Below are 27,885 nucleotides of genomic sequence, written 5' to 3' on the forward strand. Positions count from 1 at the left end.
ATGATGTAGAAATAAGAAGACCCTTGGTGGTAACAGCAAATGACAGTGATGACTTGCAGTAAAACATCAAAAGTTTACTGATTTTTATTATTAATTTTTATTATGCCAAATACCCTTCTTCTCCTCATCCAGGACCTCGATTGTATCCTTGAGTTTCCAGGGCATAGATTGCTATTCTTTTTCCTTAATAGATTGATTAATCTCCCGACATTTTGATCCCAAGGTTCTTAAAATTAGGTTTTCGGATTTTTCATGGTTTCTGGCTGAATGTTTCTACATTTTCTTACCATTTGAATAATAGTTTTTCTTCTTGGTGTGGGTGGCTAACGGCTAGCGGGTATAGATGGAAAATCTCGTATTTCAGTTGGTCAAAGTTTGAGTCAAACTAACACAAACTGGTGGATAGGATAAGCCAGAACCATAATATGACCCGGCTTCTGGAAAATGATCCTTGTTCAAGTTAACCGTATTTACTCGAATAAGCACCATAGCGCTTCTTAGTTTTTTCATGCCTTAAATGTGGTGGTTATTCGAGGGTGGCGATTATCTTTTTATTTTGAAAATTGGATCATGTAAGAAAGAATAATTATTGTTTCAACTACGAAATCATTATAACCAACAGAATTAACGTCTTTGGATTTTGATTATAATATCGAGGCTGCAGCACTTATTTGGGGGCCGGTGCTTTAATATTACGGCGATTACCACTAACACTCGCCCTCAAAGATCAAACCAGCGGTTTGGTGGACGTCAATCAACCGTTACCATGGTTTTCACGCGTTGGCCAAGAGAAGATTCTTTCCCCTTTTCCGAAAATGTCGGCGTTTAAGCCGTTTTTGCAATATTTTTCAACAGGATATGACACCGCTTCATGTCAAGATTATGTGGAGTACGAATTTGTTGAGTGTTGTTGGAGAAAGCTCAAATTGTCGACTTATTTAAACATTGTAACTTCTTTGTAAGTTACAAACACATAAGCTCTCTCAATAGAGGAGTTCACGCTCATAGTTGCGTCATGGGTAATCAGGGCAAGATGGAGGGAAATCAGAAGATTTGTATTAGAATTCAAACCAGCTATTTCTTCCTGAATTCATATATTTGATGTATTTTCGTTGAAAAGAGTAACTTACGAGTTCAAAGAAACAATACACTCAATTTGGAGTGCAAAGAAGTCCGTGATCAGTTAAACCTTGGTTTTCCATACATTTTCACGGTAAATGGACAATATCAAAATTACAGAAAATGTATGGAAAAATTGAGCTTTTCTAAAAACTGATCGCGGATTTCTTTGCACTCCATATTTAGTGTATTGTTGTTTTGAAGTCGTAAGTTACTCTTTTCAAACAGAAAGCATCAAATATATGAATTCAGAAGAATTAGCTGGCTTTGAATTCTATTAAAAATACAAGTCTTCTAATTTCCCGCCATCTTGCCCTGATTACCCATAATGCAACTATAAGCGTCTGAGTTCTTGCCAGTTCAGGATTCTATTCGATAACGTGAAGAATGATAAGTAGATCTACAGGTTACAAAATTCAAATTCAAATTTCAGGGGAAACCTTTGTCCCTTGTCGGTGATATCTTTCGCTTCTTTGAATTTATGCTCCTTGGCAATTCGACCACGGCTCCCGTGTTTTAATACAATCAAATAAATAAACAACCTGAAAACCTTTACGTTAACTATAGAGTGTATTTCGGCTATTTCACTCAGCTCGCCGTTGTGGTCTGATAAGCCTTCGCCCTTCATTCAGCGACGAGGGAACCTTCTTTGTCAGAGCACGTGAGAAAACCATGGAAATCGTTGATTGACGTCCACGAAAACTCAGGTTCCACTGGTTCGTTAAAAATTTAGCCGAGTGGCTCTAGGGACGAGAATGGTTTCAACAGACGAAAAAACCATTCGAGGGAGCGTGTTAGTGGTAACCGCTGTAGGTTTTTTTGTCCCAAGTGTGGCGCTTATTCGAGTGAATAGAGGAGTTCACGCTCATTATTGCATCATGGGTAATCAGGGCAAAGATGGCGGGAAATTCAAAGATTTGTATTGGAATTCAAAGCCATGCAGCTAATTCTTCCTGAATTCACATATTTGATGCTTTCTCTTTGAAAAGAGTAACTTAGGAGAAGTCCGTGATCAGTTTTTAGAAAACCTCAATTTTTGTAAAGGTTTTCTAGAAACTGATCACGGACTTCGTTGCACTGCAGATTTAAGGTATAGTTTCTTTGACCTCCTAAGTTACTCTTTTCAAGGAGAAAGCATCAAATATACGAATTTAAGAAGAATTAGCTGCGTTCTTGCCCTGATTATCCATGATGCAACTATGATCGTGAACTCCTCTATACGGTAGTCTGTTTATTGCGTTCGAAGTCAGGAGGACGCAACCTAAACTGAACGCGAGAAGCCTAGGCACAAGCATTTAGCAGAAAGAATCTCGATTTTTAGGTTGGTTCAACTACCGGAAGTATGTCATAGACTCCACGGCGCGCATCTAAAAGCATCAGAATGCGCCCGAATGTTTTTCTTCCACGTGCCGCTTTGCTCGTTTTCTATCGATCAATCTATCAACAAACTTAACTTATCCACGGTAGTAATTAAAGCTGAAAAGCTTATAAGGCCGTGCCAAAAAAAAAAGAAGAAATACAAAACTACTAGTATTATCATTGTATAGTAACTAATTTCTTACCCACTAAAAGTAATTAAATTAAAACAAGTAATTAAAAATTAGCATTTACATCACAAATTCTAAGTATATTCTTCGTCTGTGCTGTTCATCTTCTTCATAAGTCAACTGCTCGTCAGGTCTGTTGTACTCGGTAAGTTTAAACTCAATCCTTTTTGGAAGTAAATGTTATGTTTTTTGAAAATTTCGTACGTATAAATACCACACACAGTTTCGAATTTTAATAAAACTCATCCTTGGATCCAAGGAAAGAATAATTCATTTCTTTTGTATTATTCCCTTTAGTCTCTGCGCCAAGTATCTTCAAAGAGACACCCTGCACCAACCTCAATTCCCATGACCAATGTTCGAACGCATTTATTAATCCCTGGTTACTTCTAGTATTAATAAACTAGTAAAAAGCAAAGGTTACAGAGTGCGGGCGACAACGATCGAAGGTCAAAACGCTTTTGCTCCAACGCTGTGCTTTGCGTAAGTTTCACGTGACAGATGGTCAAAACCGTACGTGATCAGATTTCGAGTGATAGAAGGTCCAAACGCACGTGATCAAATTGCGTTCTATGCATGCCATCATTCTTAGTGGAAGTCCAAACGAACGCCATCCTTGTCCCCAGAGCCCGTCATTTCTTGATCACTGGTTCGTTACAAATTAAGCCGAGTGGCTCTGTGGACGAGAATGAACGAATGCTGGGTACATACATGCGACGCATGCGTAATAACAACCTGGAGATTACGATTGCGAGCATTCTCGTCCCCAGAGCCACTCGGCCCCTCGTTTCCCAACCACGTGACCAAGAAACGACGGGCTCTGGGGACGAGAATGGATTGCGAGCTCCTCTTGACGCCCGCAATGATTGCTTTGTTTCACCAGAAACCTTTAAACTTTGTGAAAATTATCAATAACCCCAAAAGTTAGAAATAAAGAAAAAGGGAATTTTCAAAACCAGAATTTAAAAATTATTTATTAAGCATCTTCAGGATAGAAGCATTTCCTCTCCTTACATTATTCAAACAAACTGTACAACAGCAAATTTTTTCATTTAACTCAAAGACAACCCAACACACGTTTATGGCGTTCTTCAAGTTTATTCTTGGTAAAAACACTGACATTAAATAATTATCATTGACTAACATGGATGCAGAACCAGCTTCCTTTACAATATATACCACACAACATGGCTAAGAAAGAAAAGAATGTATTTAGCACCTTTTTTTCATTTTATGAACATCTTTAGGTGAAATACCACATTATTGCTTAATGGTTTTACCCAAATGTTATGTCAGCATAAAAGACAGTTTTTCACCAGTCTCCAAGGATATTTTGTAACTGGTGGGTAGATATTTAAAGAGGCTACAACAATCCCAAAATTCACGAAACTGTTGTACCTAGTTTTCTGATCACAAAAAAACCCTGGATAACATCAAGAGAAGCAATGAATGAAGAATATTTTATCGCTTTTGATTAAACTTTGGGATAAATACAAAAAAAATCTGATTAGGTAACCCCTTTAAACATCAAGGCACCAGGTACATCGTAGCCTCCCATGCAGACATTCTTAAGGGGTTCATCAGGCGGTCCTGGTTTGTGGGGCAGTAACGCGTGACAAACCCCTAAGAATGTCTGCGTGGGAGGTTAGGTACATCGCAACTTTCCACAACCTGACTTCACTCATACTCATATTACAAGGAGAAGTTAGGTACTGATCAGTAAACAGACTTAAGGGGCTCATTAATCTGGCTACTAAAAGTTTGATTCAATTGCTTGCATCTAGGAAAATCACTGTTTCAAAATGCCTTTTGTCACTTGTTTAAGAATACAGACAAGCCTTAAAACTAAGCTGCCATAGACGACAATTATAGTGAATTATTTACGTAACAGTGTGGCAATACTTGGGTTGCAGTTTTAAATAAGCTAATGCACATGTCATGTGCATGGGTCCATGTACTTAATTAACACCCTCACGACAGACATTAACATCTTACTAATGGTAACCAAACAAATACTAAAATCTTACTCACACACAACAAGTGCTTCCAACTGTTAGGTTTTCCATATGTATAACTGCAATGCAGTAAACTGTTTTCACCAAATTTCTCCTGGTGGACTTAGTCTTGAAATATTTGTTGAATTGTTTTTTCAAGTGCAGGAGTGTCATTACTACTTTACTGACTTGTGTCTCCAAGACCAACAATAGGGGCATTACAATCCCACAATGGCGACACCAATGAAAATGTTGCTGCAAACAGACTTCGGGTCCTTTGAAACTTTTTTGACCTTATACTAAGTCACCCAGTTACCTGTAAGTACAGAAGTTATGTTCGAACTGAAGAGAGGGGACTACATCTGAGTTTAGAGAGAGCAACAGCAAAGTTTATTGCGTTGCTGTTTCTGTTCTCAAGTAAACTCAAAATTTGTTCATTTTACGTTGTAGCTGTGCGGGGATGGCAAAGAAATGTGCAAAAAAGTGTGATGCATGTGCAGAGTTGTTGTTTTGCTCATAAAACTAATTGTGTTTTAGATGTTCCCATTGCTGTCGCCATCGTAGTTTCATAAGGTCTCTAATAATGGATAACCAGACAGACTCCCGCCTATTTAGTAGACACTTTTGTAGCTTAGACACCCAGCTCTTCAAGGTGCTACAGTCACAAGTGTCTTTGTCAGGGGTGGAGCCGGGAGGAGAGGTGTGGAAGTTGACTAAGAAAATAATAACATTAATGTCCTTTAAATTTCATTGATAAAATTGGTCTTTTTATCTCATGCATGCAATCAAATATATGATGCTTTACAATAACACAAAGTTCATGATTACTCTGTTAGTTACATGGTAACTATATGCATAATATATGTTACAAATAGTAAAAATTTTCCTACGACCTTGAATCAGACACCATATTTATATTATTTACTATATGAACAGTTACTCTGAGAATGTTTATGGTCTTGTATGTCTGTTTAAAATCAATTACTGTAAAACGAAGGTGAATTTCAACCTCAGAATGTCAAATTGTATATATATACTGTATGCTGAAATTAACTATTATAAACTTTATATTCTAAACTATATGATAATTAATGTATCTTTAGTTGTTAAATAAGCTTAAAACCAACTACCACCATTTAAGTCAATTAATAGAATAATTATTATTAAAATGGCTTCTCTAGGAACCCCTTAGAAGATATGAATGAAAATTTCTTGCTTAACCTACACATGAATGTGACCTTGAAGGACTTACACCTGAAACTTTCATCAAATTTTTTTAAGTGTCAAAGAACATTGTTATAGTTTACTTTGGTATAGGATCACAAAGATAAAAGTTAACAATAATTCACTTGTCCCACCTTTCATAACCACAAAAATTAGATACTATAACTACTTGAATAAAAGTAGAATATCCACATGCAGGATAATTGTCAACTTAAGAGCCAAATGAAACCACCAACTCTAGACTTAAATACCACAAGTACCAATTTTAAAATTAATAAAGACAAAATAAGAAAAAACTTGGCTTGATTGAGAAGTAATAATTATTCTACCTTAAAGCTTTGTCATGCATGGGTTAAAAAAACTCCACTTGTAACCTGCCTACATACAGCTCTGAGTATGAGACGTTTTGATTATAATATTATTTTAACTTTGTTTCTGATGTAGTTGCATTTATCTGCTTTGAATGTTTGGAGCATATACTTGGCAACATTAGCTGTTTAATGAGAAGGTTAGACATTTCAGATATTGAAAACTGAACACAGCCGTTACCTCACGTTAAAGCAGCAGAAGAAATTGATGATAAAACTGCACTCTAATTCTGCAAGGTGAATCCATTTTGTTTCTTGTGGCAGATGTACTAGAGGTTCATGTAGGATGTATCGTTCACAGGAAATTTATATTCAGACATATTTTAGGTTCAAAATTAGGCTACCCAGCACACTTTGTTGTCACTACAAAATGTTTCAAATACAATGTTACAAAGAACAGATCATTTTTGCCCAATGCACCCCATGTAATCAGTATCTGACATGAAACTTCAGCAGTCACAAGTGCTTTTAAAAATTTGTTCAAGCTGGGAGAAATACCCTCACAAAACATAATCTTGAGCCTTAACTTTGGTTAACTTTGAGAAAAAAAAGACTGAGAAAGAGAGGTTATATACGGTACAAATGAGGTGAAAGTCTAAATCAAGAAACTTCGCCTTGATACAAGCCTGAAATAGACTACATTTCTGAAATAGATATTTGCACGAGTTCAAACCATTGAAATGTACAAGGCATTGTGTCAACTAAAACAATCAAATCTTTTCGGTGCTCCAGGGACAATGGCCGGGAAACAATTTAATATACAATATTCATTCGCTGACGGCCGTCAACACCACTTTCAATTGGGGCTGGTTCATTTACGTCCTTGACAGAGAAAATCAGTCCCGCTTGTAAAGTAAAATAAATAATGAATGCTCGTCTGGCAATAAATACCTCAAAACTGATCGCGCTAGAACGGTGGTTGTGTACATAAACAAAACCTACTGAACGATTGTGTGATCTGGACTGTTACTCAACGTTTGCACAGAAATTTGGAGAGTCGAATTTACTCGAAACGTAAGACACACCTTGTTTTGAAAAGGCGTGTGAAATCGCAGGCATAATTTGAATAGTCGAAGAAAAACCAAGCGAACGAATAACCGTTGAGTGACCGAGCGAAAAAAGCACGGCAAAAATTGTTAATCTTCTAAGCAATTAAAAATGCTTTGAATTGTGAAATACCGCTTAGAAACGGCAAACAATAAAAAACACGAGTACATTATTAAGAATGGCCTTGAACAAAAGACAACTCGATGACGTGAGGAACATTGGGCAAAACATAATCAAGGTATTCTGTACAGACAATTGCTCATGTCTGAAAATTGCAGTCCATTTATGTAATTGTGCAACATGTGAGTACACAATGGAAGTATAATCGCACGTGTACAAAATCTAAACTTCGAGGACAAAACCGAGACAATTGGAAAATACGAATTGCGAGCAGAGCTAGCAGTGGCCAACTCGAATACCATGTTACAAATTTTAAAAAGTAAATAAATAAACAAAAATTTGGATGCGCTAGTTTAGAAATGCTGTATATAGCCTACCAAGACTTCCACGATAGATATTATTGTATTCCCCAATTAAATACGGCAGCCTTCAGCGGTTTTCACTTCAATACTCTGCGTACGATCTGCAGTTGAACGTTCAGTTTGTGTCTCTGCGGTTTCTGAGACAGCTACGGTTAAAGCGGAACTGTTTTGCACATCGGGTTGGCTTTCATTGTTCTTGGGTTGTTGTGATGAGCCATCCGGGTTAGCGGCCACAAGTCCAGCAGCAGCGATAGTCGCCAAATTAGTACCCACAGAGCCAGCTATGGAGGCAGGGATAGTGATAGTAGTTAGAGCTGCAGTTTCAGAACTTTTCTCTGATGTATTGTTTGTGTTTTCAGCGGCGTTAACCAAATTATTGACACCGCTCGAAACAATGATTGGAGCACCCGCGTACTGGGTGAGAGGGATGGCATAACTTGGGGTAGGAAATGTTGTTGCCACAGTACTTCTCACCGCCTGTACTGCTACAGTAGCTGCTGACTGGATGGATGTAGGGTTCGTTACAGCCGTAGTAACAAAAGTCGGTCGTAAAATCATACTACCTCCCGGGATAGGAGTCGTTGGTACATAGCCCACGCTCCCGATTGGGGCGTAAGTTACAGTGCCAGCGGTATTCACCGCTTGAACTGGCTGTATTCCTTGCTGAAAAACTTGAGCTACTTGGGAATTTTGCGGTAAAACTGCTTGTGGAAACGTGCCGTTCTGGGTAGCGATTGTTGCCGTCCCATTCATTGCAATCGGAGTTTGCGCTTGACCGCTTGTAGCCCAGCCCGGAGTCACTGCCACTCGTGCCTGAACGTACGGTCGTTTCATCGATTTTTGCCTTCTTCTCGGTCGATATTTATAGTCGGGGAATTCCTCTTTGTGCCTTTTATCTAATCTCGCCGCTTCGTCAACGTAGGGTTGTTTTTCAGCCGCAGGAAGCATTCGCCATAGTTTTCCCAGCATTTTACTCAGCTCAGCGTTGTGTACATGAGGATACTGCTCGGCTAGTTTTCTCCTCGCAGACTGTGCCCAAACCATGAATGAATTCATCGGCCGTTTAACATGATTCTCCTTTTTCGGCAGTTGCACTTCGGAGTAGGGTCCAGGCATAATTTGCGTCTTCAATGGCAAACCAACGAGCTTCAAAGTTGAACCATCGATTTGAGTATTAGAGACTACCACACTGTTCTCCGATGCTGTGTTATTTTCTGTTACGTTTGTCGTCGCATTTAACGTGTTGGCGTCGACAAAGGTCGGCGCCGTCGTCGCAATTTTCCAGTTAAAGTTCTGATCACTCGTGTTGATCTGTTCTACTTTTTCAATTTTCACTTCACCGAGTTCAGGCCCGTTGGAGATCGCGTTATTCACTCCTGTCGCTACCGCAGCCATTGTCGAGTTTGATCACAACTTCAATATCACTGGTAGAGAAATGACATCTCTTCTTATCACGTGACGAGTAGGAAACACGTGATAAGGCGGAAAACGCGCGAGTTTTACGAAATGTGAGCTCCAATTTCGGACGAAAATCTTCAAATCTTAACAATCGTTGGTGGTTTAGAGACGGATTTTCAACGCCAAAGCGAAAACAAATGGCGAAAATCCAAACTGTCTTTGAACAATGCCGAAAGGAACAATATCTGTTTTCCTTTAGGTTATTCACTGTGTGGGCCGCATTGTTCTCTAGTAAGCCAATAGAATGCGAGGAATTGAAAGCACGCCGAATGGCGGAAGTGTCAAACAAAGGTTGCCTGCGTCGACCATTGTTATCGCAGACAAGCGCCACACATTTGATCTCAATTATGCGGGGACAGTTGTCAAGGCAAATAATTGAACAAAGCCCTATTGTAATTCAATATTCCATGATTGGCGGACATTGAACAAAGAACGCGATAAATATTGCTTGTGTGAAAATCGAAAGAAATCGCTTAAGAATACATTTTGACTTTTTTTTTCCTGTTGCTGTCGACTGAAAAATGCCCGAAAAAAGGAGAACACAAGTTTGTTTTGCAAAAGATTTTCTATGGTAATTGGTTCAGTGGCATGGCAAATTTCCCGTGCAGGCAGATGTTCTACCACCCAAGATCAAATAAGGACAGATGAAAAACAGCTTGCTAATGAGCATAATTTTTTCCAACTTCAAGCACGAAAGTTTGGTAATGGCTTGTAAATTCTGCTAATGTGACACTGAATGAGATGCGAATAATATGTATTTTTTATATGAAGAACGTAACGCTACATATGAATATTTCTAAATTGTAGGAACTATATATTTTGTGGGTGATTTCCATACTTTTATCTACACAATGGGATATCTACCACAAAAACACAAGGCAACAATGACCGAAATTTGCATTTGGTTGCTGCTCCGTTAGAAACGCAGGTGAAATTGAATTTCAGTGGTTAAAAATATTTTTTCATATTGCGGTTTTGTTGTAATTGAACTTGCTTTACTGTTTTTCACGTCCGGCAATATCGTGTTCCAGCTTTTAATACTGTCTTTCCTCTTCCGTTTCGCGTTAGAGTTGCAGGTATTCAGTGTTAACCAAATTCTCATTAACAAAAAGGGTTTTGTTTGCTCAAGACTGGACTAGTAAGCTGCTTTAAATTCGACGTATAAAAAAGGACGTTGTAAGTACACTTGATGTCTAAAGTATCATCTTCACTGAAGTAAATAGCAGGGAGAGACAACGATACAACTGGCACAACGCGGTCAATTTTTCCGAAAATAACTGTTCCGAAGACGATTTGAGATCTAGAATTTTCGGAACATTTGTTGTAACATTTCTTGCTTCCCTGCCTCTGCTAGGACTTTCTACCATCTAAAAAATGATATAAGTGACCATTTTTAACGAATTTTTACCCTTAAAAGGTCACCTAGAATCGCGGGAGCTTTTTTCTGGCTGAAATTTTCAAAAAGGTAAGTTTTGATCCCTAAAATTTTCGGATCAATAGACTTTCAGCTAGGAAATCCGAACAGAAGGAAAATTTTTTAGGGGATAAAAATATGTTTAAATACTAAAATACGTTTAACACTACTATGTTTAAGTGGTTTTGAACTATATTCTCGTTGGGTGTCCCTGTTTTTTTATCAGGAAAATGTGAAAAAAAATAATAATGCGGAAAGCGGATGCGAGACATATTTACTACAGATGTTTTCATTCCGACCAAAAACATGAGCATTTATGAGGCGATCAAAGACGTACAAACAGCACTGATTTTACGATTAAAAATGTTACTTTCATTGACAAATATACCGGGAAGAGTTCGAGTCAAGATCACAGCCATCCCAATCTCAAAACGGCTTGCCGGTTACGTAACAGTGTAACAGTCGCAAAGGGCCCGCGCAGGGGGAGGGGCTGGGGAGTTTGGGGGGAGGAGCTCCCCCCACTTTTTGAAAAATAAATAAATAAAATTAAGTACCATGGAACCTCGATATATTTTCGTTATAACGAGGTTCGTTAACTTATATCGAGGTTCTTTTTCGTATTTCCATACAGTATTTCCTCGACAATAGACGGGCGCGATTATTCCTTTTTTTCGCACCAAAAAGGGGCGATTATTTGAGGGACGGCGTTTATTTCAAATATTGCTCACTGGAAGTCATGCCCTATATATTCTGTTTTATTATTCCATTAAATGTTAAAAAACAATCACATTAAATAAACTGAACATGGGCTTTTTAAGTGTTCCAAATTTGGTTCCTTGATAAATTTCAGTACTCAACATCAGAGCTTGAATCATCACTGATCAGTTTTGCTGCATCAGACTCCACTTCAGCTATGTTTGTTATCCAAGTTGTCAATTTTTAACTTGACAGGGAGGGGATAAAGAAAAGAGAAGATTGCGAGAGGGGTTGTGAAGCGATTAATCGAGGGACGGCTCAGTTAAATACTGCTCTGCGGCCCCTGTCGCATCGCATTGTATGGACTCAGCCTAGTCCCTAAGCGTTCTCTCTTAATCCGTTGTCCGCGCCAAGTCTGGGAGAGAGCGGGCGAGTATCTGTCGGTGACGTCACAGCTCATGGTAGAGTCCAGGAACGACCGAGCCGAAAAAGCCTGGGGACTAGGCTGATATGGACTTACTGGATCATGTATTTCGAGCCAGGTAAAGGTTATTATTACCTCTCTAAAAATTTGGTCAGTTCAATTATTAATTGGCTCCCATAACTAGGGTATTCACTGTTTTGGATTTGAAGTCAAAATGGCGTCTGGTGACTGAAGACAAAGTTAAGGCGTTAAATGATGCAGCTGTACCAACAAGCACTACAAAAGCGACGAAAGTTAGCATGCCGATGTTTACTAACGCGAGGAAAATTATTTTTTCACGATATTAACAAAATCATTAAAATGCATTTGACAAAATCTTCAAAATACCCGGTAGTTACAGTCAAGGTTGATCGTTTAATACAGGATTGACAAACTTAACAATTGCTCAGGATCATGAAACAGCGAAATATCTGTCCTACGACAAGAGATCGGACAGATCGACCTCAACATTGTCTCTACCTTTTCTTGTGTCAAAGGAGAGGAAGTAAAAAACCCCGAAACACCTGGCTATATACACAGTTGTTTATCTGCTACATTAGGATGGTACATCTTGTCAAAGTGATCGTTTAATAGAGAAACGGACAAATATTTTGAATGAATAATAAGACAAGTGAGTAAGGTATACTTTCACATATAGCATTACTAAACAGACCTTATATTAAACTAACAAGCACAAAAATAGAGTCTAGAGATTTACTCGGAAGTTATTAAATTCATATGCACCCGAGTTTCCTTACATTTTCTTTACTTCAACTCTTTTGAGTGCAGTACGATTCAACAGAGTCTAAGAGTGGGTTCAATCATAGAAAAATGTTCTAATTGCTAACAAATAATTCTTGGGGGTTTTTAACGTGAAACGGAATGGGAAGAATCTAACGGAGTTTATGATCTCCTAAATTCTCCACAATCCAGTTACGATTTCACCTTCCAGGCTAAACAGATTGTAGTTTAAACGAATGGGTATATCTCTTATGGAACCGTAAATCCGCCGCCGAACAAGGACCCTTCCTGTGCGAAAAAAATGCATATAATATATCATTTAAATGGTTATAATTTTCTAGTTTGTCATTCCGGACTGCATGAATCCGCCAGGAGACTGGTACAAATTCAGTGGAGTAGTTCCATCAGTGATCAACACATTCTGTATTCCCAGTCCCTTGAGAAGGCCAGCCTGTCGGGGAAGGAATGGTATCAGTCATATGAGTAACATAGAAATAAATTACTGTTGAAGCTTAATTTCTTCCTGCTCATCGGGGAAGATCAGTTGTCAGACCAAGATTCTCAGCTGGATTTAACCTAGGCTCGATTTCCGCCGTCTCCCGGGTCCGCTCTTTTATCCTCCCCGAAGGGGGATGAGTGCGGGCTCATTTTCCCGAACAGCGGCGGGTAATCGAACCTAGATTTAACCCCGTTAAATTGGGAAAGGTAGTGAAAAGAGCCATATAAATCGGGTCACTCAAGTGACCGAACCGAGGCAAAAGTTACCACGCGTATGAACGAACTTGCTCGAGACCCGAATCAAAAGAAGTCTGGGTCAGACAAATTTCACCGTTAGTCTGTCAACGTACATTCTCAACTCGCGCAAAGTGACGAAGTCCACAGTCGTGGTCAAGAGGCTTTTTGAACAGCTACAAGTTTATCCTGAGATATGAAGTTTAAGTAAGCAGTATACCTCGGAGACCTCCATCATAACTATCTGTTCAACAAAACTCTGAAGCTGACTGTACTTAGAGCCATTTAAAGCGAGATACACCTCTCAACGTATTTGTAATTTGTTGTAATTTGTTTGCCCACTAAGTACTTAGGAGTTCTTTACAACTCGTTTCAACGTGTCCGTGCGTTCCAGACCGAACTGGAATTTAAAAGTGTAGGAGAGGGGAAAACCGGAGTACCCGGAGAAAAACCTCTCGAAGCAAAGGAGAGGACCAACAACAAACTCAACTCACATAAGGCGTCCACCACGGGATTCGAACCCGGGCCACATTGGTGAGAGGCGAGTGGCGAGTGTATGCTCTCTCTGCTCCCGTACCGAAGGAGATTGCGGGTTCGCGTCTATTCTCTTAAAACTCTGAGAGCAGAGATCAAGAAGGGTCTTACCTGCGACTCGGGACCAGAACGAGCAATTTTGCTGATAGTCTTTGGGCCAACAGCTTTGACCATTGCCGCAAATTTATTAGCCTATGATAAGAAAACAACATTTAAACCGCCGCTTTGGATCTATTTTACCAAGAGACAAAGGTAAAAGTTTATTGACGAAGTGTCTGGTATCATTATATCGAGTTATGTGCAATATAAATCAGTACCCCACGTTTTTTTACAAAGCAAAATCACTAGCGACCTTACGCTAGCCTATTTTTGAGGAATAAAATGCGAGGGCGAAAAAAACAGCAGCGAGGCTGCTTGTCTCTCTCGCGCGCTACTCCGATGCCTCGAGAATCAGAAAGTCTGAAACAGGCTACCTCAGTTGAGCTTTTCAGTTTATTTTATTTTATTTATTAGCTGGGCCAGAAGGGAATAAAACAAGTAGACAAAAGACGTAACTAGAGTAATAAGGAAACTGAAACAACGGAGCAGCCAGTTTGTTACAGCAGGGCCAAGTATGAATAATAGAGTAACAAGATGTAAGAATACCTTAATTAACCAGAAAAATAAATAAATACAAAAATCACACAATAGAAGACACGGACGGGTATGGGTACATTTTCAACAGTCTTAAAGGGAGGCGGGTCTTTGCATTCAAAGGTATCATGTACTGAGTAACTAAAGAAGTCAGGATCGTGAATTCAAGGTCCCTGAGCTTTCCTGAAAGCATTTTCAGGCCGGGTACCATGGAACAATCCATCTCGATTTCTTAAAAACTCTGTTCACAGTGGTTAGACACTTCATGTTTCATGTTAGAAGAGGCAATAAATTCTCTACACTACACTAAGCAGAATGCTTCAAACCTCAATCTCCGCTAATTCCTTGGCCTTCTGTAATTCCAGTTCATTGAGTTGTTTTTGATGTTCAAGTTCACCGTGTTTCTCCTATAAATCGGCAAACAGAAGTATCATTACTAAACGAGCTAAAATTAAATTAGTACACACACTTTAAGTTAAAGTTCATCTATGACATCAAACTGACGTGGGAATGGATATGTATTTAGGTTGTTGTACAGATTAACTCACCATTTCTTGAGACTGTAATTCGGCGTTCAACTCTATCTCGGCAGCTTCCGCGTTCAGTTTGGCAACTAAGAAGCGCAAAAGTTTTAGAAATAACTACCAGCTATATTGACCTGGTTTAGTAGTCTCGCCCAAGAGAACCGCGATTGCTCTAACTTTTTGACCCAATCTGAAAGCATCCTAATCATATTAAAAGCAAAAATAAGAGAAATCGCCCTATCTGTATCGAAAAAATCTAACCTGTATTTTTGCAATAAAAAGCGGTAACAAGGTTTAAAGTTGTTGGAAACACAATTTCATACCTTCGATCGCACTTTCTCCTTCGATCAGTAACCGCTCGGCTTGAGCCTATCGAAGTATACAGGTTTTGTTTTTAAGAAAACAAAGTAACAGAGTACAAGTTACTCCCTAATAATACGTAGTTCTGGTTCTGTCTATCTATCTGTCTATCTGTCTGTCTGTCTGTCTGTCTGTCTGTCTGTCTGTCTGTCTGTCTATCTATCTATCTATCTATCTATCTAAATAAGTTAAAATAACAACCTGTAAACAAACTGCTAAACGTGAAGAACATAGCTTTAAATGAAACCTTGAAACTAAGTTTAAACGCGAGCACTGACTGTCTAAGATACGTAGTGCATAAGAGTATCAATTATTTCTCAACTGGCGACATCAAGAGTTCGAGGCAAACACTTTTATGAGATTGTCGGGCATTTGTTTTTCAGAGGTATATCCCCTTCTGAGCCACAGACGCTCAGTGTACTCACAAATATATTGACTGCTAACAATGGAAGAAAAAATCACTCTGCTGACCTGCGCTTCAGCTTTCTTCTGTCCGGAAGATTCGACAGCAGCGGTGATAGCTCTTAGTTCAAATAAACTCACCCGCGCATTTTCAGCTTCCTTGCAAATTAAAACAAAAATTATATATACTTAAAATCTAGATTAACACTAACTTAAATAAAGAGCAGCAAACTACCTGAACCAAGAGAACACGCAAGTAAAATGAAACAAGGGAAAGACATTGTACATAGAGACCACGAGCATTCCCTGTTTTTTCTTAGTGCGTCGAGCGAAACGCGCGAGACATGAAAACGACCACGTGCGTGATGAAAGGCGCGAGACGGGAGAGGCTTTCGCGCAAATGCACTCCGGTTACTAAATCTGAAGAAAAAGGGAGACTGCTCGCAGTCGGCTATTGTACATATGATTGCGAGCCAACAGTTCAGCGCCTATTCTCTTGTTCTTTTTCAACAAGAGAGTACCTGAGAGGTGTAAAACTCGTCCAACCAATATCAAATTATAAATGATAATAAATATAGGGCACGGCTGAGATAACAGCGTCCTACAAATACGACGAATTTTTAAAACCCTCATATTACGTAGATAAACCGCGGGCTTCTTAGTGAACACAATTATAAGGCAGGCGCTCTCTGGCCCTGGCACGTGAAGGGAGTGTGATGTACATCGGAATTCTGGGATCTGTGGTGCTGCATGCCACTGCCTCTAAAAGACAGGAAGAGGAGCTTTATTGCGTCACTTCATAAATTATGAACTGGCTTGAATCAAGCAGATCCATAGAAGAAAATCATGGGGTGTTCACTGAATTAAGAGCTGGTGATAAACACGTTTCCGATCGGCTTCAGAATGTTTTTGATTATCAGGAGACGCAACTGACCTTCTCGTTGGTGAGTTTCTGTCTTTCTAACATTCCTTTGGCCATCTGTTCTGTTCTCTTCGCTTCGTGTTCTGCTGCTCGCTCAATGGACCTCGGATGAAAAAAGCACGCAAAGGAGATAAAACGCCTTCCATTGCATGCATTTACAATAACTGGTTTAGCTTCAATCAGTTGGTTTGGAAAAGGGAGGAACTTTATAAACAGGACAAAGGACCACTTTCTCTGACTTTTGTCCTCTTTCTAGTATGCACTAATGCTCAATTCAAGTGATTCATACTAAAAAATGTGGTTCACGCCCAGTTTAGAAAATCGCGTACCAGAACTAAAATTGCTAGACTGGAGTTTAGTGAATCCAACAGATATAGCCAATTAACCAGTGTAATGTATGGCGTCAGTGCCAGCATGCCTGGCTGCATGGTACCGAAGTTCACTTTTTTGCCCACATGAAAACTGGTTTAAGTTCAGAACAGACACCTCTCAAGGTGCGCATGTGAACTGTGCATTTAAGAAAGAGCTAATAGGAAGACGATCGAGCACGGGCAAAGGCAACCCACTCGGTTACAAACAGACATTATCATGAGAATGAGTTGGAAAAATGTGGACGAAAAAATAAACTAGTTTAACCCTTTAAGTCCCAATGGTGACCAACATCAATTTTCTCCTAGTAATATCCATACATTGTTACGAGATTAGGTTGTGAAAATTAATAAAATGATCACCTAAGAGAAAATGCCTTGATCTTTTATCAAATGTATAGAGATCAGTTTGGTGAATTTGTATGTGTATATTTAAAGGGTTAGCAAGTAATTGCAATATTATCGCAAGGAGACTACCCTTCGTCTATCTTTCTGTAGGGTGATCTAGTTCTCAGATGACGAAAGAATTCTTCAATTCTGAGGTCATAAGTGCAAGATTTCGATGAGAATGCAACCTCCTCTACAAGTTTTTTGCGAGATCGCAATTGACACCGCGAGGGACTAGGAACGAGCAATGCAAAAGGCATTATGGGAAGAAGGATCCTTTTACGAAAGGGCAGCAGAAGCTATGAACAGTCAGGACCAATCAGCGTATTCAAAGTTGCAGAGCTCATTGAATTTATACCAGTTTCTTACACGCGATATTTAGTATACAAGAGATGGCTTCCAAGGCCTCTCTGTAAGGACATTACCTATACTTACTTGGTGGAAATTTCGATGGCCATTTGCACAGATTTACTGAGGCTTTCACTCATGTGCAGATCCACAGGCTCTATGCTCTGGATGTCAATATTAGTCACCACCTTAAAAAAAACACATGCACTTTACATTAAGTCGACTCCCATAGCTTGCGAAGTAATACTGTCAATACTAGAAAAAGTAATTTCAAAACGTTTACAGAATAATTGGAGAATAGTCTTTCTAAAAGCAACTTAAATTCTCTTGTGACCTTCAACTGGTTTCCTGGAAGCTAGGGCCTGTGTAGCGCGTGTTTCTCAACTGTGAGCGAGTTAAGGATCCCTCCTGACGTTTGAAAACTCCCGCTTCAAATTTACATCCTTTGGAAAACATATCACACTGTATCTCTCATCACTACGTGCTCTTTTTATAACAAGAACTTAAGTTATAATCGCAAAAACAACTCGGTCTTTCAGATAGAAACGAGAACGTCTTTAGCAGTTAATAATGACCAGAAAGTACCCTTCCACTAAGAGAGAGAATGAAGAATGAGAACAGTGAAGGCGTGGATAGAAAATGGACAAAAAATGGGAAAAACAAAATCCTCTAATTTTTTTAATTCCGGGTTCAACTTTTCCTCGTCTTCTGAGGATCAGGTCCAAAGATTTGGAGACCGAAATAACAGAGATTTTTATTAACTCACAAGTTGGTTAGCATCAAATCGCAGTCTTTGTTTGATTTTTCCATCTTTATCCACACCAAAAACAGCTTTCTTGATCACAGATGTAGAATAGCGGTGAAATTCATCAAAAGGCACTTGTGCGACCATACCACGGATCCTGCTCGCTACAGAGAGACCAGAACTTACATCAATTTAGACCAATTTCGATATATTAAAATTCATTCCTGGCTGCGAGTTCTCGCGCGCTCGCTTCAATCGCGTGCTCACCAATGTTTTCGAAAAGAACGAAGGACGAAAAGAAATTAAAAATAAAACAACATCTGTGTAGAGGCTACAGCAATGAATAACACTTTTCTTTTGTTTCATTCCCCTAAGGCCTCGGAGCCAAGTATGAATTTTAATATTTTCTATTTACTTTTTATATTCCAATGTATTCCAGGCCCCGGTTGTTCAAAAGTTGGATAGCGCTTTCCAAAGGATGAGTATTACGAAAACTAATTGCGTTATTCACTGGATAGTGATTTATCCACTGAATAGTGCTATCTACCTTTTGAATAACTGGGGCCAGCACTCCACAGAAAAACTAATCTTCATTTGAGCCGAACTATGTATTGATGATTAGTGACGGAGACCCTCAGTGTCGGGTGAACAATGTTCCCCCGGTAACCTACGATGATACAAAACGGTTGTTGTTTTTCATTTGTTCGCGACTGTGTTCCACAATACAGTTACATAACGAGGCTCAAGCAGATGCTGGCTGGTTTCAATAACTTGCTATGAATCGACGGCGTGTTGTCTCTCGCCAAGAGTTATATTTGTATGATAAAATAAATGTTTACAAAGTACCTTTTTAACTTTACAACATATTTGAATTTTACTGTTCTAGCCTTCCCTTAATCCCTTAATAAAGGCCGGGACCGGAGGCCTCCTGTCCTGGGAGCCTGGGGCGAAGTACAAGGCGACTGAGTACAAGAAAAAAAGGGATAATTTTGTACCAACACTTTTGCAGGCGTGTCCAATGTAATCTGGTACAGAAAAAATGGCTTGTTCAGAATCTTCATTTCCCCTTTCAACCTACAAAAAGGACAAGAAATGGCTATTATTCTTCCAGTCCTAAAGGGGCTCTGTCAAGATATTCTGGATCATTATTTTGCAACGTGCAAAATTACCTTATTCTTTCTAATTTTCACGAGTATTAAATTTCGCGATTTTCGCGATTTTAAAAAATTCGAGAAATTCAATACGCGCAAACAAAAGATTGCGCGAAATTTAATGACCATTTTCGAAAACAAAACAATAACAATTCTTAAAATGTTCTGAGTCTCGGTGTTTTTTGAACTGTGCACACTTACTTAACATCTAAAGTTGCGTTTTAAGTTCTGAAGCGTACATTGAATAGACAACATACGCAGCAAAGTCATATTTTGTCTTGTCCATAAGGTTATATGTAGGGCAGTTGTAAGTTTACAATAATAATTATCTTGCTTTGACGTGTTTGAAATATGTAGTTTTATTGATTTGTGACAAGTGCCCTCTGTTCAGGATTTACGAAAATAAAAACAAAGAGAAAATCGCGAAATTTAGAACGCTTTTTCTCTAGTTTTGTTCGCAAACGCGAAAATTAGGACTCGCGGAATCCGGCTAACGAATGTTCGCGAAATTAAGTAAGCGCGAAAATTAGCAAGAATAAGGTACCTTGAAATCAAAAGACACCTTGAAATGTTAGTCTGGTAAACAGAAAAACAGCAAATCGGTAATAGTTAACTATGAAGGAGATGATGAGATAATATTGTCTACAAATGACAAGAAACCTGATAGATTCATTACTGAGCCATTGCTTGATGATGTTGATGGTATACCTCAAAGAAGTTGTTCATTGCGATCTTTATCTTCAGTCGAGCGTGGTCACTCGTTTCTACCTGAAATGCAAAGAGAAAAAAAAAGATAAAATACTATATTATTATGTGATTAATAATGCTAATAAGACTGAGTGGAGTCCAATTCGGTCTTTAATCAAACGAGTGATTAACAAAATTGTTTAATCACGAGTAAGATTACAGAACGAATTAGAAAACACGAAGTTCTGTTACCAATCAATTATAACTATAACAGAATTTGTGATATTTTAGGCTTTTTTCTAATTAAAACACAAAAAATTCCGAGGGCTTTTTTGCAAGCAGTGAAAAAAGCGATTTAAGTGAGCGCACGATGGCGCGTAGTGTCCAAAAATTACAGGCATGACGCTTACTGTCCTATTACGCTGTTCTATCGGTGCTGAAATCAGGACAGTTGATAGCCAATCAGATTTGAGAATTTTGTTATAGTTATGATTAACCCTTTCACTGCCAATTTAGCCAAAAGCAAATTTCAACCAGACGTTCCAATTTCGTTCCAAGTTCTTTTCTTTTTTGGCAATGCCGAGATCATTCAGTAATCCAGGAACGATTCATTAATTCCAACTTTTTTTTTAAATTGAAGATTTGAATTTGCTGGCAGAATTTGCTTTTTTTCTTCTTTGCTGCAATTAGGCCTTAACCGACCTCACCGACAGAACTTTAAAACAGGAAAAGAGGAAAATTAATTAAAAGGATTATCATCGTAAAAATGACCTCTTGAGGCGTCTATTTTAAACTCTAGCGTCCTTTCTTTCCTTCAGCTTCATAATCTTCATTTCTCTCCTCACCTCTATAATATCCGTGATAAAGTCCGGTCCAAGCATCAGGCATATTGTCTTTAAAGCATTTGGCTTTTTAGGCTTCCCAGCTATAAGAGATAAGACAAGTTTACCACGCCAAATTCATCTTCCGTCCACACAATATCGTTAAGGTTTGTAAACGCAGACAAACTTTTGTAGACGATACAATACTTCCCCATTTACAAACTGGTCCAATGGGGTGACTGAGACTGTCTACAAAAATATCTCTTCATCATCCTTCATGTGTTAACGAAAGACGACGACGCGTAACTTTTTAATGTGAAAAAATACTCAAAAGTACTCACAGAAAAAAAAACCAAACAAACGTCAGTTTAGCCTTCGATCAGGCTCTTGTGCTTGGGTTCTGCGCTGCCCTTGCAGGCTGTTTCGGTTTCATTTGCTATGCCTTTGGCGCATTATTTTGGGACTAGCCATTTTTATTTTTTACGCATCTACCACAAAATATCTTGTTTGCACCTCCTCCCCCCCCCCCCCCCCCCAAAAAAAAAAAATTTTTTTGCATTATAAGGATTGTCTTAAAATTTCTTGGGACGACTCGAGCGTAATACTCAGGAGAAATGAAAACCAAAGGTTTGCGCCCGTAATGCATGTCAAACTGACGACACAGTAGAATTATAATGTAGAATTCATGAAAAGGAACAAAAATAACCAGGATAGAATCCTGTGGTCCTGTGGTGTAAGTAATTATAGATTATGATCACAAACTTTCCATATCCGAGTTGTCCCAAGCCTCTGTTTCAAAGTGAGGCTAGGTACAAACCCATGGATTACAAATAATTTTTTATTCTCATGCAAATATAACTCGTTTTCACAAGAAAGGTTTTGCACTTAGCCTCGTTTTGAAAGTGAGAGCTTTAGGATCTCGAAAATGGCTTACTGGCCTTGTTTGAAAACGAGACAATTCGATGACCGTAGAGAACATTTTATTATCAAAGTGACATCAACTTAAGTTTGCAGTTGGTAAGTTCATTATTATTAAAAACACGAAGCAATAACCAAACAGACTTACCACTCAAGCTCAGCACATTGAAATTCTCATGTGGCCCAAGGACAACCTAAAAAAGTATGACAGACATAAAATTATTTTAAAGAAGTACATTCTAGCCTGGTTATTGTTGTTGTCAAGAGGAAGAGGCAGGAGTTTTTGTCGTCTCATCCAAAATCTTCCTCCGACCGTACATCGCGCGGCAGGAGCAATCAGTGCAAAGTATAACACTTTTATAAAGTTTAATGAGCGAGAAAAGTCTGTGTTAGGAAAGTTAAGATGTTAACTGGTAATAATTTGCCGAAAAAGACAGTAAAGTAAGTTTAAAAGTATTTTCTGCGTGAATTGGATCTTTCTAAAAACAACACATTACATCTTGACTGACAAGATTAGCCGTCGCACTTGCCCTTTGGCAAAACCACAGCACAGTTACACAGTCAGACGCACAATTCGTCGCACAAACCAGAAACTTTTTCGGAAACGCATAATATTGCCTTAAAATGATAGTATATGGTATTTTGATCTGTCCGGTCATCACGTCCGACGGCAGGTAGAATTTTGAACAAGTTTTAGACGTGGTTTTTGTGATATCCGGAAAAACCAAGGTCGAGGTAATCTTTAGTTATCTAACACTTAACGCGACCCTGATTATTCCGGATATTACAAAAACCGAATCCAATCATTGTCTTATTATACTTGCTTTAAAGAAAATAACGATAAACCACCGTCGCACGGAACTCAGTTTGACACTGCTCTTAGAAATCATGCATTGTGCGCAACCAACAGATTAGCAACAGATTAGGTTGCGCTGTTTTTCAAAATTAACTCTCGAATTTTAGCCAAAGAAAAGGCAGCGCGATTACTAAGGCTCCTCTTCCGCAAATAAGCATCGATCCACACAGCAGACGACCTCACATCGACCCTACATGGACAACAAAAAACGGCCTAAAACATCCTTGACTATACTACTTTTTATAGTCGACGGAAAAGGAACCTTATCGTTAAGACGAAGACTCTGAAAGCATTTGAAAGTCACTACTTAAATAAACAATTGTTTAATTGTTTACTTACAAGGTCTGGACCAAAAATAACCCTCGCTGTTTTCCTGAGGTAATCATAGACCTAAGAGGAAACAAGAAAACATGCGATCAGGTGGGTCAGCGGTACGTCACGTACTATGAAGGATGAAGGATAGCACTTTTCACCTTATATTATCTTACTCTCCTCAACTCCCTTCTATCAATGTTGTATGCAAGGATGCAAGCGAACCCTTCTAACGCGCAGTACGTATGACTAACTTTGTCCGCGATATTTTAGCAAGCATTAGAATGAACTTTTCACATACCACATCGAAATTAATTCTCACATTTTGGTGAAGGAAAACGCGTTTGATCAATAACTGATTACAAGTTACCTGTACGGCAGTGTTTCCTGGACAGCGGTACACAATTACACGCGTCTTGTCGCGACCCTTTCCAGAAACGAAAAAAACAAAGAGGAATTCAGCTTGAGAATTAGAAAGAAGCTTTGGAGACTCGCTCAGTCCTTTACACAGCACTACTCACCCCTTTCCTTGCGACTGTTGGATCCATGGATGACTCAAAGTACGCCATTTTGCGGATGTCCCCACTACCGATACCTCCTCCACTCCTAAGTTACCAAGTAAAGAAGAATTAAAGACTCACCAGTTTCTTAAGCAAACCTGAGATAAAATGAACTCGACTAAGGCCCTTCCTTGCCTCGACATTAGAAAAAAAGCTGATTTCGAGGGAGTAGGGGCAAATTTACCCCCCGCATCAGCTAAATCTGATACCAAGACTGGATGCGCTTACCACTAGTCAGAACTGACCGGCCGCGGGACCAGTCCAGTCGTAAAGATAATTTCACTAACAATCAGAAACCTCAAGCAGGATCAATCTATTCTCAAACTATCTTCTTTATAGTGGAAATTTCTCGGACAAAGCCCATTTCGGCCAGCAAGTTGTGGCTTTTTGAAAGAGCCCTGAGGCACTCAAAATAGGACAAAGTCAGTGAGAGTGGTCTTTCTTGCATTTTCTTTAGTCTACGTGGTAAAATGGCATAAAGGAAAAACTGGGTTAATCTCCTCACGCAAGAAAATGCAATGGGCGCACTTGCTTGTTCACCAGAATCATCGCTTTTAATCTCGCACGCCTAAAATTTCAAGAGAGTAAATGCTCCCACATAACTCCATCATTACATTTTCTACACTGGCTGCTAGTTACACAACGCGTTTATGTTAAGATATATTATTAACTATTTTTTAAGCTATCTATAGCCCGTAACACAATAGTGATCTGATAATCTCGGATACAAAAAGCCATAAGATGTCCATAGTTTACGTTCAAACCACAGTTTATGTCAGTACCTCTCAAAGGTAAATCGCTATTAACATCAGGAGACGGGTGTTTAGCGTTGCGGCGCCGAAACTATGGAACGAGTTTCCCAAATCCATTAGGGGCTGTGCTTGCTTAGTACCTTTGAATTTTTTGGAGGACCGCATATCTGTATTAATTATTAGATATTTTATATATAAATCATTAGATTTTAAAACAAGCTTGCAACATTTTAACTAATGCAATGTCAATGAACAAATGCCCAATGCTCACTTGAGAATATTTTCCACATCTTCACTAAGTTCTTTTACCCAAAGTTCTTCATATGCCTTTAGCAGATAAGACTGAGGTCCCATCACGGCCCGCACCTTGAAAATAATAAGCAGAGACGAAGCAAATATCGTGAATTGATGAGTACAATTGATTTAAAAGACGTTTTTAAAGGGAACCACTGCAAACAATCTTCTATAAGGTTCTTCACAGACAAAGTAGCCAAGTACGTACAGCTCCACTTTGTGTATCCCTGACATAAATTCCTTCGTTTTCACAAAGAGGCATCGCTTTCCTGTAAAATAATTAAGATAATCCATAAAACGGCTCACAAACAAATATGAGTTTAAGTAGTGTATAATAGTTGACGATCACTGTGGTGTTTGCCGAAATCCTTACAAGAGAAATCTTTGAAGAGAGAGAGCAGTAAGGGGTGCACTGAATTATTTTTGCACAGGAATCTTCCTTACGAGGAATGTTTCACCTACACAAAAGAAGAAAATAAACACACATTTGGAGGCTCTTATTGTTTTCTACGTTATGTACGCGACATCGAACTTCTCAGGTCCGAGACCACAGGTTTTCTCAGGAGTGCAATGGTGTATGCAACCGATCTACTTGCGCTGCAATTCCCATTTCTACACCCTTCCCATATGTCGAAATCTACGTCAATACAAAAACTGCTTTGAAGTGAATCGGCTTCATGAAACAGCGAAACGACCTGACTAGAGCTGGCCACCGTGCGACAAAAGAATATAGGAGGCCTTTTTTACTAACAGAATTAGTCCGCATTTTACTGATTTTACAGTGTGTTATCCACCCGCGTTCATGACCCGTTAGTAGGATTCCCGGCTAGAAAAGATTCATGAGCAAAAGAAAGAACGCTATTACAGAGCAAACAAGGTATGTCTTCCTACGCACGTTCATGAAATTTAAGGTGGCTCGATACAGTTTTTCAGGGTTAATACCTCCCAAGTTTGAGCATAAACTACGTCGCCACAAACAAAGTTTTGAAAAAATTGCCACCACAGTTGTATTAGATAAAGATGAAAATTTGTTATGATCAGGGTTGCAACGTCATCGGAGTTGTCATAGCAACGAAATGACGCTATTACCTATTTTACTTGCAGCAGTATATCTCGGCACTAGGAACTGTTTTTCCAAAATCGTTCACGGGAGCTTTTTCCTCCAATAGCAGCCTCGATGTTCGTGAAGTTTAAGCGAAATCTGTAAGAGCGTTATCGAGATATTTTGGGATGAAGTTTTTATGGTTAGAAACACAGTAAAAAATGGACAATATTGTTGTTTGGCCGTTATCTGTAAAAAATGAAGAGCTTTTGACATGCAATTTCACCTCATAGTAGTTTCAATCTTTTTAAAAACGTGTGTGAAAGATCATTTAGATAGCTCCAACCGATTGCTAGAAAGAAGGGTTTGCTTAGTATGTATCGAAGCGCTCTTGTTAGCGGTTTTGTAAACATTTTGGTCTTCTTTATCAAATTAGCGAATAACTTTTAAACCGCTCGATAGATTTTTTAAAAAATTTGAGATTCTTGAGATTAACCTTCCTTTTATATGACCTATTAGTTTCAAGATTATTGATACATTGTAAGGCAGTAAAATAACGGCTACAATTCGCTGCTTTTTTATTGGAAGTCTCGTCATTACAAGAGAAAGCCTCTCACTATTCAAGGCATTGTCTCCAAGTTTCATCTTCACGTGAACAGCAGTAACTAACAATGCATTTGACATATGCAAAATTGCTAGCTATTGTTGTGCACGAAAATATGAAACTTGGAGACAATACCCTGAATAATGAGAGGCTCACACTTGTCAACACAAAATTTCAGCCAAAATATTAGCGAATTGTAGCCCTTATTTTACTGCCTTACAATATATCAATAATCTTGAAACTAAAAGGTCATATAAAAGGAAGGTTAATCTCAAGAACCTTAAATTTTTTTAAAAATCTATCGAGCGGTTTAAAAATTATTCGCTAATTTGATAAAGAAGACCAAAATGTTTACAAAACCGCTAGCAAGAGCGCTTCGATACATACTAATCAAACCCTTCTTTCTAGCAATCGGTTGGAGCTATCTAAATGATCTTTCACACACGTTTTTAAAACGATTGAAACTACTATGAGGTGAAATATTGTCCATTTTTTACTGTGTTTCTAACCATAAAAACTTCATCCCAAAATATCTCGATAACGCTCTTACAGATTTCGCTTAAACTTCACGAACATCGAGGCTGCTATTGGAGGAAAAAGCTCCCGTGAACGATTTTGGAAAAACAGTTCCTAGTGCCGAGATATACTGCTGCAAGTAAAATAGGTAATAGCGTCATTTCGTTGCTATGACAACTCCGATGACGTTGCAACCCTGATCATAACAAATTTTCATCTTTATCTAATACAACTGTGGTGACAATTATTTCAAAACTTTGTTTGTGGCGACGTAGTTTATGCTCAAACTTGGGAGGTATTGGCCCTGGAAAACTGTATCGAGCCACCTTACGTGCAAAAAAATGGTTAATTCGGTGAACCCTATACTACTAGCACGCGTCAACGTTCACTGGTTTACTACAGTGAAACATTTGCCAAGGCAGTAACATTTAAAACCCTTTCATCGTTTACTTTTTTGGTGATCAGGATCTTAACCATTTTGTGATCTCCGTATAAAACCGATCTTATATCAAGTACAAGATGCTTTACTCGTCGGTTGATCAAATTAATCTTCTGTCGAGGTTCAAGTTGTTTCAATGTCCTTAGTAACTGACAGGTTACAGCCAGGAAGCTATGCAAAGCTTGAAGTGACGTTTTTAAGGTGCTGCTGTTGTAGTTGCTTGAGGTTCTTTTAAGGTCATAAAACGCATGAGTTTGCAAACCTTCTTGATTTAACAGTGACCTCTATTGGAGGAATGTACTCAGTTGGACCAAAGATCATCCACCGATCACCAGGAGATCGATGACACTTCTCTGAACAAGATAACGGTACAAACAATAATTAATATTAGCCTGCGTGGGGGATAAGGAGGAAGGGAAAAATAG

At 38.8% G+C, this 27,885-nt stretch overlaps 2 protein-coding genes across 2 annotated transcripts in view; both read right to left on the bottom strand.

The window, feature by feature from the left end:
- Positions 1–3,744: 3,744 nt before the first annotated feature.
- On the bottom strand, positions 3,745–9,489 carry LOC140933965 (uncharacterized). The gene has a single exon (XM_073383646.1). It carries the CDS (start codon positions 9,174–9,176, stop codon positions 7,833–7,835), a length of 1,344 nt encoding a protein of 447 aa, XP_073239747.1. The 5' UTR covers positions 9,177–9,489; the 3' UTR covers positions 3,745–7,832.
- Positions 9,490–11,910: 2,421 nt separating this feature from the next.
- LOC140933966 (major vault protein-like) overlaps positions 11,911–27,885 on the bottom strand; it is a 26,247-nt gene continuing 10,272 nt past the window's right edge. Inside the window, exons 11-29 of the mRNA XM_073383647.1 lie at positions 27,723–27,813; positions 25,068–25,128; positions 24,837–24,931; positions 23,775–23,859; positions 23,624–23,680; positions 23,281–23,331; positions 22,234–22,279; positions 21,192–21,271; positions 20,368–20,427; positions 19,504–19,582; positions 18,530–18,672; positions 17,851–17,951; positions 16,673–16,763; positions 15,808–15,897; positions 15,300–15,345; positions 15,001–15,065; positions 14,779–14,859; positions 13,931–14,011; positions 11,911–13,004 (exon numbers count right to left, since the gene is read on the bottom strand). Coding sequence (XP_073239748.1) covers positions 12,891–13,004; positions 13,931–14,011; positions 14,779–14,859; positions 15,001–15,065; positions 15,300–15,345; positions 15,808–15,897; positions 16,673–16,763; positions 17,851–17,951; positions 18,530–18,672; positions 19,504–19,582; positions 20,368–20,427; positions 21,192–21,271; positions 22,234–22,279; positions 23,281–23,331; positions 23,624–23,680; positions 23,775–23,859; positions 24,837–24,931; positions 25,068–25,128; positions 27,723–27,813 — 1,517 coding nt within the window. The 3' untranslated portion in view covers positions 11,911–12,890. The remainder of the gene's footprint in view (positions 13,005–13,930; positions 14,012–14,778; positions 14,860–15,000; positions 15,066–15,299; positions 15,346–15,807; positions 15,898–16,672; positions 16,764–17,850; positions 17,952–18,529; positions 18,673–19,503; positions 19,583–20,367; positions 20,428–21,191; positions 21,272–22,233; positions 22,280–23,280; positions 23,332–23,623; positions 23,681–23,774; positions 23,860–24,836; positions 24,932–25,067; positions 25,129–27,722; positions 27,814–27,885) is intronic.

This window comes from Porites lutea, chromosome 4 (assembly GCF_958299795.1).
Source record: "Porites lutea chromosome 4, jaPorLute2.1, whole genome shotgun sequence".
Lineage (NCBI taxonomy): Eukaryota > Metazoa > Cnidaria > Anthozoa > Scleractinia > Poritidae > Porites > Porites lutea.